This window comes from Eumetopias jubatus, unplaced genomic scaffold (genome assembly GCF_037043125.1).
Source record: "Eumetopias jubatus isolate StellerSeaLion01/CBP00866 unplaced genomic scaffold, mEumJub1_p1.0 scaffold_12, whole genome shotgun sequence".
NCBI lineage: Eukaryota > Metazoa > Chordata > Mammalia > Carnivora > Otariidae > Eumetopias > Eumetopias jubatus.
This window is the reverse complement of record NW_028274818.1, coordinates 27,659,313-27,679,833: the sequence shown is the minus strand read 5'-3', so window position 1 is coordinate 27,679,833 and position 20,521 is coordinate 27,659,313. Positions and strand designations below refer to the sequence as shown.

Here is a 20,521-nt window from a genome sequence, read left to right as displayed (position 1 = left end):
ATGTTACCAAGATATGACATATATTGATGAAAGCAGGTTCCTCCTGATCTTAACTGTAAGAGACTAACAATTCACCAATTGTATTCCTCCATAACCCATGACTACTTACTGCCCCAGCTTCCTGGTTCCAAAGACTGAGAATTTCGGCTAAAACAGTAACTATCAATTAATGAACTATCCTATGGTAGGTAGGTGCTGTGCTAAATGCTTTCCATAGATTATCTAAACTTTTGCAAACAAATCCATTTCAAAGATAAGAAAATAAAGATAAGACACTAAAAGAAATCAAGAAATATCTAAGGTCATACAACTACTTAGTGGTTAGGCCAGGATTCAGATTCAGATTCAGATTTTTAAAAATCCATCTGCTTTTCACTACATTGTGTTGGCCTTTCCACTAAACTCACCAACCACTAAAGAACCAATTTTAATAACTTCTTTTGTATGTGCCTGCCCATATAGGATTTAGGACTTCTCTTTTTAGAGTCCTGAACTTAACTCTCAGTGACTGACATCAAGCAATGGCCAGCCAAGCAATTATCAACTAAAATTCAGATTTAGAAACCATGTCTACCTGCCATGCCTGAAATAAACTTAACAGATACCCAGTCAAAGTAACTTATGCTACTCATAAATCACTTCTTTTCAATGAATGCCATTTAACCAAATTTCGGAATAGCACTTAGTGACAGTTGAGAAAAACTCAATCATATTTCTAATATGCATATCTGTTTACTTCTACTGGTCACTAACTATGAGAACAGGGACATTAACATATTAAGATTTTATTTCAAGACCCAACCCACTGACTAGTATTCAATAGTTGCTATAATATTTCCTTAAAAAATGAATACTTATTTTTACTAATTTACTTTTACTTCTTTCCTCCCATGGATAAACACTTTCTTACCATTTTCACATTTTGGAGTTGGACAGCCCATCCGTCGTCTCAGGTTATGAGTTCTGGCTTCTGCTGTCTCTTCTGGTTCTATTTTAATATTCATGGCCTTTAAAAAAGTTGTCATATACATAAATATTTCCTTTTAAAAAAGAAATCTTCTAAAATCCAATGGAAATCTCAAGGTGATTATAATCTTATAAATTGTCTTATAAATAGACATTCAAAACAAGCTTCTCTCTCCCCACAGAGGAGAGATCTACCCTTAAAATTACTATTATTTAAGGAAAGGAAAAAAATCTTAGAATACTCTTTAGAAAAACTCTTAGATACTCTTCTATCTCCACAGGTCAAAAAAACAGGGAAGAACCAAAGTATCAGGAACAAATCAGGGGAGGTGTCATTACCCCACTGGGAACAGATCTGATTTTCCTCCTAGAAGCTTCCCAGTTCTCATCTACTCACCTTATGCTTGATTCAGTCATCACTAAGCCAAATCCTTAACAGTTATATAAGTATCATAATTCCATTAGCCTATAAGAGTTTGCTGGCTTTTTCCAAAGTTGGCTTGCATTTATAGAAAACTCAGCTTCCATAATAATTTTCTATTAATTCTTCTATTAAAAACTGTTATTATAAGCTACTCTTCTAACATCACTAAATTATTAAGGATTCTCCTATCATTAAGTCAGCCTCAATTTTCAATGTTTCTCAAAGTGGTAATACTTACTGATAAAGCAAACAACTTTGGGAAGTGTTTGTGAACTACACTTCATTTTTGCCCTTGTTCATATGTATTCAGGATGTCCACTGCTGACAAAATTTCTCCCAGGGTGCTATCATCACCCTATGTGTCTCTCATCAAGGCAAACCTAGACATCCACAGCACCAGGGCATGTCTTATACATTTAAAGATCAAAATGTGCTCAAACAAGAATTTTTTAAACTAATGAAATCCAAGCATGCTTATGGGCTTCGAATAACCATATTTTCCTATTCTGTGGCAATCTTAATTCAGAAAAATGGAGTCACTAAATTTTTTCCTATCTCTTACTTAAGTTAAAAATAATCCCCTTATTTACAGCCATTTCCTCAGAAAACAAAATAGCTATCTTCTTTTTCATTTTGACCAATAATTACTAATAACCAGAGACTGATTTAGATACCTGATTAATGCAACAAGGCTTCCCAGTTCTAAGAGGTTCTTAATACATTATCACTGATTCCTAACACTTATATGTCCATCAAGCTAGGCAAGAACCCCAAACCTTCACATCTCTGTATGGAAACAAGGTAACCAGGAAAATACTTTTCCCTTTCCCAGGGGAAACCTCTCAGAGCAGAAAAATCTTGAAGCAAACTGTCTTTCTCATGCGTTCACTTCTCCTGATCATCCCTCATGTTCTTTCATTTCATCTTATATATTCAATGCCTCCACCCCCATGCTGCCTAATTATTTTCTGTCTTAGCATAAATGTCTCCCATAAATTCCATACTTCTTTTCAGGAACTCTGAGAAAAACAGCTTTCACTATCCTCTAACCTCTCTGTTCAAGAAGAAAAAAAAAAGTTCCCAGTTCTCTATTCCCTAGCCTCAATCCCCAATAAACACTGCCTAACTTCATGAGGGTAACAGGCAAACCAAACACCATGACAATGAATGCCTATTCTTCCTAACTCTGTTAATAAAGCAGCTGTCTGTCCAGGCAGCATAAACCTAGAAAGAATTCTTCAATCCCTTACTCCTTTGACAATACAGTCTCCCCAAATGTAAAAGCTAGAATACAAAAGCATCCTTCTCTGAGGTTAACAAGGTTCAAAACCATGAAGAGCACACACATGAGAGAAATCCAGTGTCAGACTGACAGTGGTACAAGTGCTCAAGAATTCTGCCTGATCAACCTCATGAGGCTCTCACCTCTGCTCTCATGCGTTTTGCTCGTCGGGCTGGGGGGCATGTTTCTGAGGGCTGCACAGACTGCCTCTGCGGAATATCGTGAGGTTTGTACTCCTTGTCCTTTGTGTCTGTGCTCAGGTTTGGCTTCTGCAAACACTAGAAATAAAACACAATTTATTAATCAATTTCCCTTCCTTTTTTAAGAATTTCAATGTATTTTACAAGGTATATTTTAGTTATTTACATAAATACATAAAAGGTCTGCAATTTTTAAGATCTAAATAAACACAGCTCTGCAGTTACCAATCATATACACACACACATATAAGAGTTTAAAAAAATTTTTAGCAGGTGAATGGTGTTGCTTCATTTAACTGTACATGACATCAGGTTACACGAGGCCACAGCAGGCTCAAGGCACTCCCAATGAGCCACTTGCAATTATCCCTGCTTGCGACTGTCAATTAATTGAAGGCTCAAACTGTTAGATAGGCTCCTTGTAAGTTTCCAAAATAACTTTCCATATTGAGAATATCTGATTTTTTATAGTGTTTAGAGTCATAAAATATGGAACCCAACAGGTTTTCTACGTTTTAGAATCCGGCAGTTTCAAATATAACTAGCAATGTTCTGTGATCAAAGATATCAACTGAATTGAGAAAACAGGTAATTTGACTGAAGTGTTCTCCCTTATCAGTGCTTTCACTTACTTCAACATATTCCTACAAGGTCTAACTCACGAGACAAAGGCTAATAGGTAGCCCACAGCAATAACTTCCAGTTCTGATCAGACAAGAGTTTCCTCTTGCTTTGATTATTTTTTAGTTTGATTCTAGGCTTGCTGATAGAAGGTGTTTAATGCCAACACAACAAAACACGGTAACATCAAAATATTACCACTGAATCTAATAGGAATTTTAAGTAAGTAACACTTCTTCGTAATAGGACCCACAAGTATCACAAGCAGCATTTTTAAAAGCAGGTTCCAAATTGTAACCACTTCAGGTATGAGATATCATTGATGCTAGAGTAAGACACAGTAAAATAATACCCTTCTAGAACTCCTGCCTCTACGGGTACCACTACTACTATATAGTCTCACTACTGGCTCCTTCCTCCCAACAACTGCAGAAAGAATTCAGAGAATAGGGGGGAAAACAAGAATAACAAAAGCAGAGTAATCATCTAACAAAACCTGTTTCTAACATTTAGAAAACAGAATACACTATAAAAAAAACTGATACAGATTACCTGATATTCTAAACAAGTAAATAAATCTACAACTGGTACAACAACCTATATATATTAAATATTTTGCTCATTTTAATTAAATTCATACATCGATTTGTCTGGAGATGTTAACAAAATTAGTATGGAATACCACCCTCCATTCTGTAACAAGTCCTCAAATTAAGCATTTAGAGTATATTTAATGAAGGCATGCAGATGGAAATAAAACCTATCATCTAAATTAACCTCTTTTATGTTTTTTTATAAACTTTCTATTTGAGATCTAAAAGTATGTGTGATCATGTAGATACGAACTGAACTAAATCAAGGAAATTTTATAAAGTGGATGGTCAGATATTCAGAGATTAGAAGCACCTGGATGACTCAGTCGGTTAAGCATCAAGTCTTGATTTCAGCTCAGGTCATGATCTCAGGGTCATGAGACTGAACCCCACGTGGGGTTCTGCGCTCAGCGGGGAATCTGTTTCTCTCCCTCTCCCCCCAGCCCCGCTCGTGCTCACTTGCTCTCTCTCTCCCTAAAATAAATAAATCTTTTTTTTTATTTTTAAAGAATTTCTTTAATTATTTGACAGAGACACAGAGAGGGAACACAAGCAGGCGGAGTGGGAGAGGGAGAAGTAGGCTTCCCTCTGAGCAGGGAGCCCGATGTGGGGCTCGATCCCAGAACCCTGGGATCCTGACCTGAGCAGAAGGCAGATGCTTAACGACTGAGCCACCCAGGGCCCCCCCCCCTTTTTTAAAGGAAATTCAGAGACTATATATGTGGTCCCTATCTCTAAGTCTAAGTAGTTCCACAAACTATGGTCTGCTTTGTTCTACAAGGACTTTAGAGATCAAAGGTAAAATCAAGCTCAGAAACTTTCAGAATATACATGAAGAGCTTTATTATTTGTTTAAGATTTTATTTATTTATTTGACAGAGAAAGAGAGAGCACAAGCAGGGGAAGCAGCAGGCAGAGGGAGAGGAGAGGCAGGCTCCCTGCTGAGCAGGGAGCCCGAGGTGGGACTCGATCCTAGGACTCTGGGATCGTGACCTGAGCCGAAGGCAGACGCTCAACCAACTGCGCCACCAAGGCGCCCCTTTTTAAGATTTTATTTATTTGAGAGAGTGAGCAAGAGAGAGCACAAGCCGGGGGAGGGGCACAGGGAGAGGGACAAACAGACTCCCTGCTGAGCAGGGAGCCCGATGCAGGACTCAATCCTAGGACCCTGGGATCATGACCGGAGCTGAAGGTAGATGTTTAACCGACTGAGCCACCCAGGCGCCCAAAAGAGCTTTATTATTTTGTTCCAAACCACAATTCCAAACACATAACTGATGTGTTTGTTTTGTATCCACTCATAGTACATGCAGACTAATTTTAACCTTTGAGAAAGTGGGATTGAGAGGTGACTGATTCCACAGCATGAGGACACCATCTTACAGAGACAGAGCAATCCACTGAGGCACTCAGAAAACACAGGAATACCAGAGGGGCACCCGGGTTGCACAGTCGGTTCAGCGTCCCAACTCTTGCTTTTGGCTCTGGTTGTGATCTCAGGGTTGTGAGATCAAGCCTGGCATCCGGCCCCACGCTCAGGGCAGAGTCTTAAGAGTTTCTCCCTCCCTCTCCCTCCCCCACTGCTCTTTCTCTAAAATAAATAAACCTTAAAAAAAAAAAAAAAAGCGGGTGCCTGGGTGGCTCAGTTGGTTGAGCAACTGCCTTCGGGTCAGGTCATGATCCTGGAGTCCCGGGATCGAGTCCCGCATCGGGCTCCGTGCTCAGCGGGGAGTCTGCTTCTCCCTCTCTGATCTTCTTCCCTCTCATGCTCTCTCTCTACCATTCTCTCTCTCTCTCAATAAATTAAAAAAAAAAAAAAAATCTTTAAAAAAAAAAAAAGCAAAGAAAAAGAAAACCAGAAGAAAACACGGGACCATAGGAGTGGAGCCTCTGTCCCACTGCACCAGTACATCTCTGCTCAACTTTTCTTGTTTCCCAAAACTTACTCTAGGCTTCAGTTCACCCTTTTGCAACAATTCCTTTGTTGGGCATCACTTTTTTTTCTTAATATTAAGACTTTATTTTTTTAGAGAAGTTTTAGGTTTACAGCATAGCTGAGATGAAGGTGGAGATTTACTATACACCCTGGACTCCCACATGCACAGCCTCCCCTATCCTCACCATCCTCCACCAGAGTAGTGATACATTTGTTACAAGTGATGAACCTAAGAAGTCTATGGGTAACATTAGGATTCACTTGTGGTGTACATTCTATGGGTTTGGACAAATGTATAATGCCATGTAGGATATTTTCACTGCTCTAACAGTCCTCTGTGCTCTGAATATCACCCCCCGCCCCGGCTCTCCCTCCTGCCCCAAAACCCCTGGCAACCACTGATCTTTTTTACTGTTTCTATAGTTTTGCCTTTTCTAGAATACTAAGTTTGGAATCATACAGTATAAGTAGCCTTCTCATGTTGGTTCTTTCACTTAGTGATACACATTTAAGCCTCCTCTCCTTGTCTTATCATGGCTTGAGACCTCTTTTTTCTTTTTTTATATCTCTTTTCTTTTTAATGCCTAATAATACTCCATTATCTGGATATACCACCATTCATTTATCCATTTACCTACTGAAGGACAGCTTGGTTGTGTTCAGGTCTTGGCAATTAAGAGCAATAAAGTTGCTAAAAAACATCTGTGTGCAGGTTCTGTGTGGACCTGTTTTCAACTCCTTTGTGTAAATACCAAGGAACATGACTGCTGGATTGTACAGTAACAAAGTATGTTTAGTTTTCTAAGAAATGGCCAAGTGTCTTCCAGAGTAGATGTGTCATTTTGCATTCCGGCCAGCAATGAATGAAAGCTTCTGTTGTCCTTGCCAGACTTTGTGCTGTCAGTGTTCTGAATTTGGCCATTCTAATAGGTGTGTGGTAGTACTGCGTTTCCACTCTTCTAAAATATATGTATTCTAGTTATCCTTTCTCTAAGAATTATTTTGAAAAATCAGAAATGAGCCAAAAATTAGGTATAAAAACTGGCCATCACAGTATAATAAATATAGCATTCAACAATGAAGAAATCAAGGTCTGGCTATAAAAATGGAATGCCAGAGTCATTCAAGTAAACCTTCAAAAATATTCAAGGACATGGCAAATACTCATGATATATTAAGCAGAGAAGAGGCAGGTTATAATACTGTAAATGAATAATACAATCCCAGTGTGTGTATATATGCATAAAAATAGCCTTGAAAGAAAAAACAGGTGAGAGGATTGAGTGATTTTATTTTCATCACACTTTCCTTTGTTTTTAAGCTTTCTGCAATGAATACCTATCAGTGCATAGAACATATTTGGCCCACAACGGCCCCTCAATAAGTATTTATCTGAGTTGTAAATGTAATGTTTGTAAAAGGTATCTTTAAATACTTATTCCTTTCAGACTACAATTGAATAAATGCTTACATGCTTTTCAACTATGAAACTTACACTACCTAAATATATAGACTTTTTAAATGTTGCAACCCATAAAGCAGGTAGACTCTTTCCTCTTACTCATTGTGACTTCCACACTGAAACAGAAAGGTTAACAAGGAGAAAATCTACTGTAAGCAACTGTATGTAGATCTGACTATAAAACAGAGGCATAAAGGTTCCACATACAACGTTCTAAATAATTTCATTCCTGGGGTCATTAAACATTCACACATGTATATTTAAAAATGACAACTCTCTGAATATTAGAGGGTCATGTTCTTTTAAGCTGAAAAGAAAGCTCCCCTGGAATCAAGAAGGGAGAAAGGGTAGAAAAATGCGATGCTATGAAAATCTACAGGATTTGAGCATTACAGATGGTATGTCCATAATATCAAGACAGAGTTTTGATTAGTAGTTTACCCTCTGAAACTATGTTATTTTCTTTCTACTTCCCTATCGCACAGTAACAATTCTTAAAATTATAGGGCTCACGGCTCTTGCCTTAGAATAGCTCAAAGGGTGTAAATGGATTACGACGTTATTCTTTCCATCAGGATCTTGAAATAAGTAGGAAGATTTTATAATATGGTTTTACTTTAATTACAACAAAAGTTCCTATTTGAATAAGATGGCAGATACCATCTTTGTAAGGAACAAACATGGCTACACAGGAACTATTAGAAGAGGGATCCATTAGCTATCCAGCATTTTTAAGTCCCCTACGTTTCACCCATATCAGCATTCTATCTGAAAATCTCCCTGGAGATCTCAGCTGATAAGAACAGGTAGGCAAGTTATTTCACAGGTCGTACTTTCATGCGACAACTAGGAATGTGCTCTCCATAATATGTGAATGCAAAAGCATGAACCATAACGAGATAATAATCAACTTGTCACTTAAGGAAGACATAGCTTTAGTGAAGTTAAATACAGACTTCGGCTTCTGACAGCAAAAGACTATTTCCTCCACAACCTTATTCAATCCAAAAACAAACTTCTAAGTACGGCTGTTCTCAAAACAAAACGACACAAACATCGGAGGAAAAATTCACAAAACAGAGTCTTCTCAACAATGTCGTCCACACAGAATTTATTATTATTATTATTTTTAAAGATTTTATCTATATTTGACAGAGGGAGACACAGCAAGAGAGGGAACACAAGCAGGGGCAGTGGGAGAGGGAGAAGCAGGCTTCCCGTGGAGCGGGGAGCCCGACATGGGGCTCGATCCCAGGACCTGGGATCATGACCTGAGCCGAAGGCAGACGCCTAACGACTGAGCCACCCAGGCTCCCCCCCACAGAATTAATTAAAGCCTCTTCATTCACCCTGAAAGACAACATACCAATAAGCTGTGAAATAAAACAGGTTAAAGTTGGCCTCAATACTCACCCTCAAACTGTCTCCTGACAGAAACAAGTTGTAGGGATTGAGGATGCGTTCATAATGACCTCTGATATGGGAGCCCACAGCTTTGCCAGGAGCAAATCCCATCTTGGTGGCAATTTTGGTCCATTTCCTATCCTTGCAAACAACTGCAAATCCACCTTCTTCTGCAACTAACTGTTAATAGCAAAAGAAATTAGAAACGCCTATATGGAAATCACTTCTAATTCCCTCGTACCTAGGTATGACTCCAAGAACAAATGTTCTTGGCTGTGGTAATTTTTAAAAATACATTTCCCAAGTCAAACGAAAATATATATGCACTACTAATTTCAAGCTAGAAAACTGATCACTTTTGACAATATAATCCATAAACATTTGTACCCCCAAAAGCTAATTCTCAGTTCCCCGGAACAGTCAAGATTTTCGGGGAGGAAGAACTAGATCAACAATTTAATCTCAAACAAAGAACAAACCCTAGCACTTGGTCCAACACAGTGACCCTCAAAATCTCCATAAACTAAGGAGGAGGAGAGATGGCACCATTTTGGGGGAAAGAATGTAGGCTTTACCCTGAAGTGAACCTGAATTTCAGATACTGAATTATGACTCAGCCTTTAGAGCTTGGTCAATTTTCTCCCTCAGCCCCAGTTGTTTTAACTGTAATAAAACAGAAAGGAGTATCTTACAGAAATATTGTTAAATTCTAAAATGACACACACAAGGTGGCAAGACAAGGCTTTCAGACCTGACAAGGAGAGCCCAATCATCGCTAAAGTGAATGGAGAATTTCATTTTACATATTTCAAACAATAAGTTTCTTTTTAAGATGAGGAAGATCAAATTCATGTTGGCAGAAAGGCACTAAAGTGAGGGAGATGGCCGTTAGCCTCTTACCTTATTGAGCTGAAACAAGTCCAAGATCTTCCTCTCCACATGTGGAATTTTCAGAGTACTTCCCTGTAACTCCCAGTACTTTGCAATCTGGTCCAAGAAATTCAGTTTTACTCGAGTTTGAGCCTGAATGACAAAGAAATGAATTTTAATCTCACCTAGCTTATTTTAAAACTCCTTCTATTACCTATGTGTGTGGTATTTTCACTCTTAGAATATTTAAGTGAGGTGCGCCTGGGTGGCACAGCCGGTTGAGCATCCGACTTTTCCTTTAGGTTCAGGTCATGATCGCAGGGTCATGAGATCAAACCCTGCATGGGGCTCTGCTTGAGATTCTCTCCCTCTGCCCCTCCCACTCATGCTCTCTTTCTCTCTCTAAAATAAATAAATCTTAAAAAAAAAAAAGAATAAGTGAAATATCACTTCCGAATTCAATAGAGAAACTGTCAAAAAATATACAAGATAAAGCTGGTTAAATAATTATACATTAACTCAACAAAAATTTAATTCAGCCCCTACCATGTGTCAAGCAAGGAGTTAAACACTCAGTAAGCCTTTAAGTGGGCACTCTGAAAAGGGCTTCACTTATGGAGTACTATAAGCACAATTTTGTTATTGGTTAAAATTATATGACAAGTAAGCTTCTATATGCCCCTCTTGGTCTCTTTACAATTGGGGTATTTTATTTTATTTTAAAGATTTATTTATTTATTTGAGAGAGCGAGAATGAGAGAGAGAGTACATGAGAGAGGGGAGGGTTAGAGGGAGAAGCAGGCTCCTCGCTGAGCAGGGAGCCCAATGCAGGACTCGATCCAGGGACTCCAGGATCGTGACCTGAGCCGAAGGCAGTCACTTAACCAACTGAGCCACCCAGGTGCCCAACAACTGGGGTATTTTAAAAGTCTGTTCTTTCCAAGCACAAATTTTCTTATTTTCTCAAACACAAATCTCAAAACAGATTTACAGCAGTGATTCCATATCAATTTTAATGAGTCCTGATAAGATAACAGAAAACCAGGAGATACTTTCTTAATTAAATGTCATTCCCTTAACAGATTATTACTGTTGTCTGTAAGTCGTTAAAAAATTTTTTTGTCATTTTTCTTTCCCCTCCTTGAAAATTAAGTTTAAGTCAGACAGTTTTAGGAGTTTTATCTTGCTCAAGAGCAAAACTGAGATTAATGTTCAGATGTTCCCAAACACAGGCTAAGACCTCAAAGTATCCATTTCCTATCTTTCAAGCTCAACTTGAAAATACAGACACTAGATACTACCACCACCAATGTCCACAGAATCCCAGTGGACATGTGTTCCCCTTAAGTTAAAAATGTTTGGTTTTGTATAGAAAAGCAAAACATGATTCAATGTTAAAATCAGGTTAGCGAAACGTTAATGTAAACATTACTTCTAGGTTACCAATACCCAAGCCTTATTCACCCTGTACTTTAGGGTTTCAGTAGCAAAAGGATTGAAGAAACATCATCTCTTCTCTAGAGAATACCCAAGTATTCCTCACCCCTCCTTAGAAAATTAAAGTGTGTTATTAAATCTAAGTGAAGATGTGTATTTGGAAGAAAATTAGAGCTGGAAATCTTTTCCATTAGATGGTTCTCAAAGTACATTCCTGGGGCGCCTGGGTGGCTCAGTTGGTTAAGTGACTGCCTTCGGCTCAGGTCATGATCCTGGAGTCCCGGGATCGAGTCCCACATCGGGCTCCCTGCTCAGCGGGGGGTCTGCTTCTCCCTCTCACCCTCTTCCCTCTCATGCTGTCTCTCATTCTCTCTCTCTCAAATAAATAAATAAAATCTTAAAAAAAAGAAAAAGTACATTCCTTTTAAGACCTAAATTCTTGTGGTTGTCAACTAAATTTAGAAGGATTTAAATGAATTAAGAGGCCAACAATGATTGACAAAAATCAGTGTTTTTAATGAAATCTGGCTTCCTACAAAGGCCTTACTGCCATTTGAAATCTGGCTTGCTACAAAGGCCTTATTGCCATTTGTTTTACCATGATTATCAATGACTGGCCATATCTTAGCTTCACTAAAACCACTAGATTTGTGACAGAGATTCTTCGAAGAAAGTCCCTCTGGAATACAGTCCACCAGAACAACAGTTAAGATATTACCTCCAATTCATTCAGCCTCTGGATACGGGGGGTAAAATGAAGTTTGTCAACATCACATGCAAATGGTGGCTGCCAATCCTAAGGGAGAAGCAAAGGCTTTGATTAGAAGAATTTATAGTTCTGACATTTTAAAAATTCTGTTAAAACCCCAGTTAAGTAAAACACACTATCTCTTAACCAGTCATATAAAACAGAACATGGGTAAGTTTCTTAACCTTTTCCACCAGAACAGCAGAATATGTATGATTACCCTTCCCCATATAAATGATGCATCCTGTGCACACCCCTCTTCACACCCTTTCAAATGAGTAAAGTCACTTAACCTCAAGCTGTTGAAAAACCCCTGACTTTAAAGTTTGTTGATTTTTAGTAATCTCTTACACCCAGCGTAGGGCTTGAACTCACGACCCCAAGATCAAGAGTCACATGCTCTTCAGACTGAGCCAGCCAGGCAGGCACCCCTCAAAACATCAATGACTTTGAAAGAGATTTTGATTCCTCTATTCCATATAAGTTATCTTTTTACAAAATAGCTATTTAACGGGGGCGCCTGAGTGGCTCAGACGTTAAGCGTCTGCCTTTGGCTCAGGTCATGATCCCAGGGTCCTGGGATCGAGCCCCGCATCGGGCTCCCTGCTCAGTGGGAAGCCTGCTTCTCCCTCTCCCACTCCCCCTGCTTGTGTTCCTTCTCTTGCTTTGTCTCTGTCAAATAAAGAAATAAAATCTTTAAAAAAAAATAGCTATTTAACAACAAAACATCCATAAACTATATTTTTATATGTAACCTCCTACTTACCTTAACTTTTATTATAAAATTAAAGATAAGTTTGGGGGTGGTGGTGAAGACTGTCATTCAAGACTAATTTTAAAGAATCGCCCTTAACATATCTACTGCTACAGATTCTTAGAAGAACTGCTATCATGAGGAAATAATCAGACAAGGAAAATATTATGCTACCTATTATAAGTAGAAAAAACTGCAAACAACTTAAATGTCTACAATAGGAGAATAGTTAAAGGAATAAAAATTATGCTGTTATTAATGGGTACAGAGTTTCAGTTTGGAATAATGAAAAAGTTCTGGAGATGGCTTAGTGTTAATGGTTATGAATGTACTTAATGTCACTGAATTGTACCCTTAAAATTATTATAATGGTAAGTTCTGTATTATACATATTATAATATTTTAACAAATTAAAAAAGCGAAAAGACAAAAAAATTATGCTGTAGTATAGCTCTATTTATTGACATTGAAAGATGTTCCTTATATTCGTTAAGGAGGAAAAGAAAAACAGGCTATGCAATATAAAAATAAAACATTAGAAAGATATACAGCACAACAGTTAACAGTGGTTGTCTTTGGTGGTAGGATTATAGGTGATTTTCTTTTACTTCCATAGCCATTTGAAATACAATCTTAAATATATTACATACATTAAATAACATCTATTACAAAATAAATAAGTTAACTTCAGATTAAGAAAATACAAGGAAGTTCAGTCTTTTTACCCAACTTCATACCCAGAAGTTTGTTCTAAGAAAATAATTCACCCAGAATCAACAAAATACATGCATGAAATTAACTGCAGCATAATGTTAGAAAGATATGATTGATATTATAACAGCACTGAATATTATACAGCATTTTAAAATTTTAGCTTTATGAAGAACTCATACCAATAAATAAGAAAATATAGAAAAACAGACAAATTGTGTTAGTAGTTAGCAAGAAAAAATGGCTAGCTGTAAATAAAGACTGGTGTCCAACTTTACTCAAAATTCAAGAAATACACAAGATCCCCTTGTTTTTACTTACCAGGTTAGCAATGATTTAAAATATACACACCACTAGTATTAGCAATATGGGAGGAAATGTGGACCCTGATGATTAGTACACTGTTTTTGGAGGTCAATTAGAAAGCATCAAATTTTTAAAGGTCTACTGACCCAGCAATTCCTTGGGTGACAATTTACAAATATTTGTTACCACTCACAAAGAGAAAAGGAAATTTACTGCAGAATTGTTTTAACTTAAAACCTTAATATTGGGGCATCTGGCTGGCTCAGTGGGTGGAACATGAGGCTCTTGATCTCGGGTTTAAATTCAAGCTCCACATGGGGTGTAGAGATTACTTAAAAAAATAAAATCTTAAAAAGAAAACCTTAGTATCTGTCAGCGGAGAGTAAGGTAAATAAATGTTGACACATCTGTAAATAGCAATAAAATACTCTGCAGCTGTAATAAAGAAAAAAATCTACATGTTCTAAATATAGAAAGACAGCCAAGATTGAATGAGTAAAAAAACCTAAAATACAGGGACGCCTGCGTAACTCAGTCGTTGAGCGTCTGCCTTCGGCTCAGGTCATGATCCCAGGGTCCTGGGATCAAGTCCCACATTGGGCACCTTGCTCAGTGAGGAGCCTGCTTCTCCATCTCCCTCTGCTGCTCCCCCTGCTTGTGCTCTCTCTCTCTCTCTCTCTCTGACAAATAAATAAAAAATCTTTAAAAAAACACTAAAATACGGAAAATCATGCAAACAGTATTACATGTATGTAAATTTTAAAGACTTTCATAATAGGAAAGAGATTACTGTTAACTTAAATTTATATTATTAGAATTTTTATTACTATTGATTGTTTTTAGTTTAAAAGTCAAACAAGGTCTGGGGCGCCTGGCTGGCTCAGTCCATGGAGCATGCAATTCTTGATCTTTGGGTCGTTAGTTCAGGCCCCACGTTGGGCACAGAGCTTACTTAAAAAAAGTAAAACAAGGTTTTGTTTTAGTGATAGGGAGACTTCAGTAAAAGTGCCCACCAGCAATGCCTGATAAACTATTATGTTAAAAAGATTACATTTTACCACAATTTCTTTTAATAAAGAAAAAAAATGCAGATTACAAATTGGTACAAAGCTATTTACTATTAAAATACCAAAAAGAAACAAAAAATGGGAAAAAATAGGGCTTTCAAGAAAACAGTAAAACAACTATTTTATGTTGTCATACATGGTTCCTGTTTCAGTGTCAGTTGTCAAACAAATACTATACTTTGTTAATCAACTTAAAAATAACTACCTACTCCATCCTGAGTCAGAAAGATGAAAGTGATTTATTTTTGTTTTCCTTGATAACTAAAGATAAGGAAAGCAATGTGTTTAATTGTACAGAATACAATGTAGTGGAAGAAAATCACATTGCTCAGTATTCTATCACAGAAGACTTGCTGTTGCTCAGAGCTTTGCTCTCTAATACTTCATAAAAGCTGTAGGCTTTCTGAAATGAACTGATCTGGGTTGAAGGTTAGACCAAAAATGTATCAAAGATAATGTGTAAGAATATACAAGTAAATGATTAACATACTGTCCACATGGTCTGAGAATTTTATAAACTAAGACTTATGGGTAATGTATGACATCCCCTGATTAATCAAGTAGGCATTTTTCTTTTCCAAACAGGCCTTCGAATCGCAAAACACAATGATAGAGAAATTAATTTCATCTCATCTATATATTAAAGTTTTATATATTACAGTGAGCTATGTCTTTGTATGTAGGTAGATATATGTATTTTATAATCTATGCTTATTTTATTTTATTTTTTTTAAAGATTTTATTTATTTATTTGGCAGAGAGATACAGAGAGAGAACAAGTAGGCAGAGAGGCAGGCAGAGGGAGAGGGAGAAGCAGGCTCCCCGCCGAGCAGGGAGCCCGAGTGGGGCTCGATGCGGGGCTCGATCCCAGGACCCTGGGATCATGACCTGAGCTGAAGGCAGCCGCTTAACCAACTGAGCCACCCAGGCACCCCTAATCTATGCTTATTTTATACTGAAGCTTTTTCAAATAAAATAAATCCTAAAATAAAGCATCAAGAGGAAAACAGTACATATCTATCACTAAGGAAGTTCACACAGTAGCTATGCTAAAAACAAAAACTCTTTCAGAAGATCAATCCTCCATTAAACACAGATCGCTGAAAACTGTCACCTCTTCTAGTTACAAAGAATGAGGGAAAATGGGAGTAATGTCATTTAGTTTCAAGACTTTCACTGTCAGCTGAAAGCTTTACTCCGATAAAAGAATTACATATTATTTGCAACGCTCACTGAAATATTAGAATTAAGATATCCTTGGCTGAGTCTGGCCTCGATAGGCTGTAACTTTTACATGAGGGAAAAAAGCAATCAGAGGAGGAAAGAGACCATTAAATAACAGTGTGATAATTCTGGGTCTGCCACTTACGTACCTAAAGGGGATACCATACAATCTAACCAAAACTTTTAGCCTCTAACAATAAAATGGTTCATAAATCATTTTTCTAACATAAAGACAGTATTTCCATACTAACTAGGTGTTGTAACAGTTCATAGATTGCAAGTCATCCCATATAAATTCCCTGCTAAGATTCACTCACTTTTAAAACTTTAAAATGGCTTTTAGAGGTGCCTGGGTGGCTCAGTTAAGGGAGCAACTCTTGATTTAGGCTCAGGTCATGATCTCAGGATCATGGGATCGAGCCCCCTGTTGGGCTCCATGCTCAGCACACAGTCGGCTTGAATTCTCTCTCCCTCTTCCTCTGCCCCTACCCCCTTCTCTGTCTCACACACTGAAATATATAAATTTTTTAAAAAAATAAAATAAAACAGCTTTTATTTTAAGCCTTCATTTTCAAAGTCTTATTATTATTTATTATTTGAAAGTTCAATTATTATTAGTTTTTATTTATTTATTTGACAGAGAGAGAGAGAGACAGCGAGAGAGGGAACAGAAGCAGGGGGAGTGGGAACGGGAGAAGCAGGCTTCCCGAAGAGCAGGGAGCCCGAAGTGGGGCTTGATCCCAGCACCCTGGGATCACAACCTGAGCCGAAGGCAGACCTTTAATGACTGAGCCGCCCCAAAGTTCAATTATTTTCCTAAGCACTAAGAAAATATATTCCGGGCGCCTGGGTGGCTCAGTCGTTAGGCGTCTGCCTTCGGCTCAGGTCATGATCCCAGGGTCCTGGGATCAAGTCCCACATCGGGCTCCCTGCTCAGCGGGAAGCCTGCTCCCTCTCCCTCTCCCCCTGCTTGTGTTCCTGCTCTCGCTGTGTCTCTCTATCAAATAAATAAATAAAATCTTAAAAAAAATAAAAATAAAAAAATATATTCCTTGGGAAGGCAATTAAGTAGGAAGTTGAAGCTTCAAAATCCTCAGAGGCCTGGGAAACATCAAGCAAACATATTCCTTAGTCCCAGCACTAACTGAGCAACAACTTACAGTACATTTAACTGAGAGAAATGTGCAATAAAATTGACCAGTGGGAGAATAACTTTCATAGGATGCTAAGGATTTTTCAAAAACTACATGAAAATTTACTCTAAGTGATCCATAATTAGCATCCACATATCAGAATATTCTTAATCTTTCTAAATACAGTGAAGCTATCACCAATTTGAGATCTAATACTCAGCAAAAAGAGAAAGTACGTACTCTACAAAGGCTATTCCAAAAGTTGGTTCTCGGACTCCTGCAGACAAAACTAATTTTGTGCAATATTTTAAGGAACCAAACAAAGAACTTAGTGTTTTAAGGCAAGTCAGAATAAATTTCAGTTGAGCATGCCAAGATTTATCAACCTGAATAAAGATTTTTTTTAAGAGCTATTTATTTGAAAGAGAGTTCGGGCGGGGGGGGGGGTAATGAGGAAGGACAGAAGGAGAGGGAGACAGAGAATCCCAAGCAGGCACCACATGCAGCATGCAGCATGGAGCCCGGCACAGGGCTCAATCCCACATCCCTGACACCATGACCCGAGCGGAAATCCAGAGCCAGACGCTTAACCAACTGAGCTACCCAGGCACCCTTCAACCTTAATAAAGATTTAAGTAACACATATATGAAGTACAATTTAAAAGACTACTTTTTCGGGGTGCCTAGGTGGCTCAGTCATTAAGCCTCTGCCTTCGGCTTGGGTCATGATCCCAGGGTCCTGGGATCAAGCCCCGCATCGGGCTCCCGGGCTCCCTGCTCTGCAGGAAGCCTGCTTCTCCCTCTCCCACTCCCCCCACTTGTGTTCCCTCTCTCTCTCTCTCGCTGTCTCTGTCCAAAAAAAAAAAAAAAGGACTACTTTTTCACCATGTTAATAGTTACATGTCAGTATGATATCCTTAAGACACCTGCACAAATCTAAGAGGTAGAACTGGGCACACCATAATCATTATAAACCCCCTTTATAAATTAAAAGACAAGCAGAGTTACTATTTATGAGTCCCTCAGTGGAGTTCAAAGACCACTCACTGATGGGCGTCTATCAGGAAAGTTCTGTAATACGAAGGACTTTAGTGTCTTCCCAACAGAAATAAAATGATCTGCTAACGTCTCCCCTTCTTCTTAATTCCCTCAAGGTAGGCTTGGCACCAAGCAGCTTTAATTAGCCACCCATTTGTTCAAAGTCTGTTTAAGATCTCCCTCCCACCCTTAGTGAGCCACTAGTAAGAAAACAAACAAAAACACTGAGAATTTTCTTTTTAGACTTTAGAATCACACTTTCTTTCCTTAAATCAGAGGTTCTTACATTGTACAGAACTGAATGTATGTGGATTTTTGGGGTACTGTTCACAGCTTTCACCAGGGTTTCAAAGGGGTCTGTAACCTTAAAAAAAAAAAAAAAAGTCCTGGGAGTATGCTTCGCTTTCATAAATTTTTGTACCTTGAAGTTCTTATCTCACTACCCCAAACTACTTTTTTCAGTCCCTTCTTGTATTTAACCAAGACATGATAATGGATAAGACACTTGGCTCCTCAGAATGTCAAAAGGTTGTATATATAGTACAGGACACAAAGAGCAATGCACTTAAGTCAGAACACCTGGATTTGCATTTTGGTTCTTTAACCACCACTTGAAGGATCTTTTCTATTTGAAATGTACAAACAATAGCCACCTTCAGGACTATGGTGAAAATTAAAATTACAAATATAAAGGATTGTTTACTGTAAAATAAAAATAGCAAGTATTATACTTACATTAAGTTCTGACCACTGAAATATAATTTCTTCTAGCAAAAGTCACTGCAGCCTCAACTTTCAAGGAGCATCAGACCTCTAAGCTTTGTCTCTAAAGACTATCCTTCCAGCCTACCTCTAGTTGGCAACAGAGCAATTTTTTTTTTTTAAGATTTTATTTATTTATTTGATAGAGAGAGACACAGCGAGAGAGGGAACACAAGCAGAGGGAGCAGGAGAGGGAGAAGCAGGCTTCCCGTGGAGCAGGGAGCCCGATGTGGGGCTCAATCCCAGGACCCTGGGATCATGATCTGAGCTGAAGGCAGACGCTTAACGACTGAGCCACCCAGGCGTCCCGCATCAGAGCAATTTCAACACAGGTTAAAGGGCTCCCTTATATTTCCACGCCCCCCTGCCCCCTGTTATTTCACCAACGCTCATTTTTAAAGCACAATGACATCATTTCCCTTATTCTTGTAGAGTAAAATAGATATTAAAGAGGATACGCTCTGGTGTCACACTGCCTGAGTTCAAATCCTGACTGTGTGGCTTTGTACTAATCTCCCTGTAGATACATTAGGTGCATGTATAAAGGGGAAACTATGAGGCTTAATACATGTAATAGCCTTCAGACAGGTCCTGGTATTTACAAAGTAAATGGTCAAAAATGTTAGTCATGAGGAAATGTTTATGTTGCAAAGCTTTAGTTCCCAGGAAGCCCAATGCAACCTTGTTTTGTTTTCTGACTGGTTATGTTTAACACAATGGTTTGAATTCTCTAATCTTCATTATATAATGAAGTTGTTATAGTATTCAAGGCCCATTAATCTGATTTTTTTGCTGTATTTTTTTCAGCTGTATTGAGATATATGCAACCTTGCTTTTTTTTTTTAAGATTTATTTATTTATTTATTTATTTGAGAGAGAGAGAGAGAGAATGCACAAGCAGGGGACGGGGAGGGCAGAGGGAGAGGGAGAAGCAGACTCCCCACTGAGCAGGGAGCCCAATGCGGGGCTTGATCCCAGGACCCTGAGATCATGACCTGAGCCGAAGGCAGACACTTAACCAACTGAGCCACCCAGGCACCCCTATGCAACCTTGTTTCTTAAAGGAGAATATACTGTCAGGTTTCCATGCTTAAAGAGCTTTTTCTAAGATTGTTTTAGGTATGTAATTCAAGGGTAGAGGCACTTAATGGATCTGCTAAGAGAGGAGTTGCTAGGGTGGCAGCAGAATTCAACTCCTGTAACACTGTAGTAGGCAAGCCTATGTATGGTTCCACAATATTAATGTTTCATATTAACAAAGCCATTTCCTGTATGTCCACTATATAAAACGTCCTAACTGCCTATTTTCTTACTGGGGAAAAGCTAAGCAATAGAATAGGTTTAAAATAATTTTCCTTAATGCAAAAGTACTGAAATATCAGAGAACACATATAAAGAAGAAAATTAGCCAAAATCTCAGAGAAAACCTACTACATTTTGGCACACATTTCCAGTATTTTCTAAAATGCTTATCTTCATAATTTTCAAAAAATTTTAATAATCAGGGGTCCTGAGTGGCTCAGTCATTAAGTGACTGCTTTCGGCCCAGGGTCCTGGGATCAGCCCCATGTCGCGTCGGACTC

General features: G+C 38.3%; 1 protein-coding gene across 2 annotated transcripts in view; it reads right to left on the bottom strand.

Moving 5' to 3' along the window:
* Positions 1 to 20,521, bottom strand: part of KDM5B (lysine demethylase 5B) — an 80,942-nt gene that overhangs the window by 39,134 nt on the left and 21,287 nt on the right. For both annotated transcript variants that reach the window (XM_028120125.2, XM_028120126.2), the window contains exons 2-6: positions 11,914 to 11,991; positions 9,789 to 9,911; positions 8,898 to 9,068; positions 2,816 to 2,950; positions 911 to 1,007 (exon numbers count right to left, since the gene is read on the bottom strand). In XM_028120125.2, the coding sequence (XP_027975926.1) occupies positions 911 to 1,007; positions 2,816 to 2,950; positions 8,898 to 9,068; positions 9,789 to 9,911; positions 11,914 to 11,991 (604 nt within the window). The remainder of the gene's footprint in view (positions 1 to 910; positions 1,008 to 2,815; positions 2,951 to 8,897; positions 9,069 to 9,788; positions 9,912 to 11,913; positions 11,992 to 20,521) is intronic.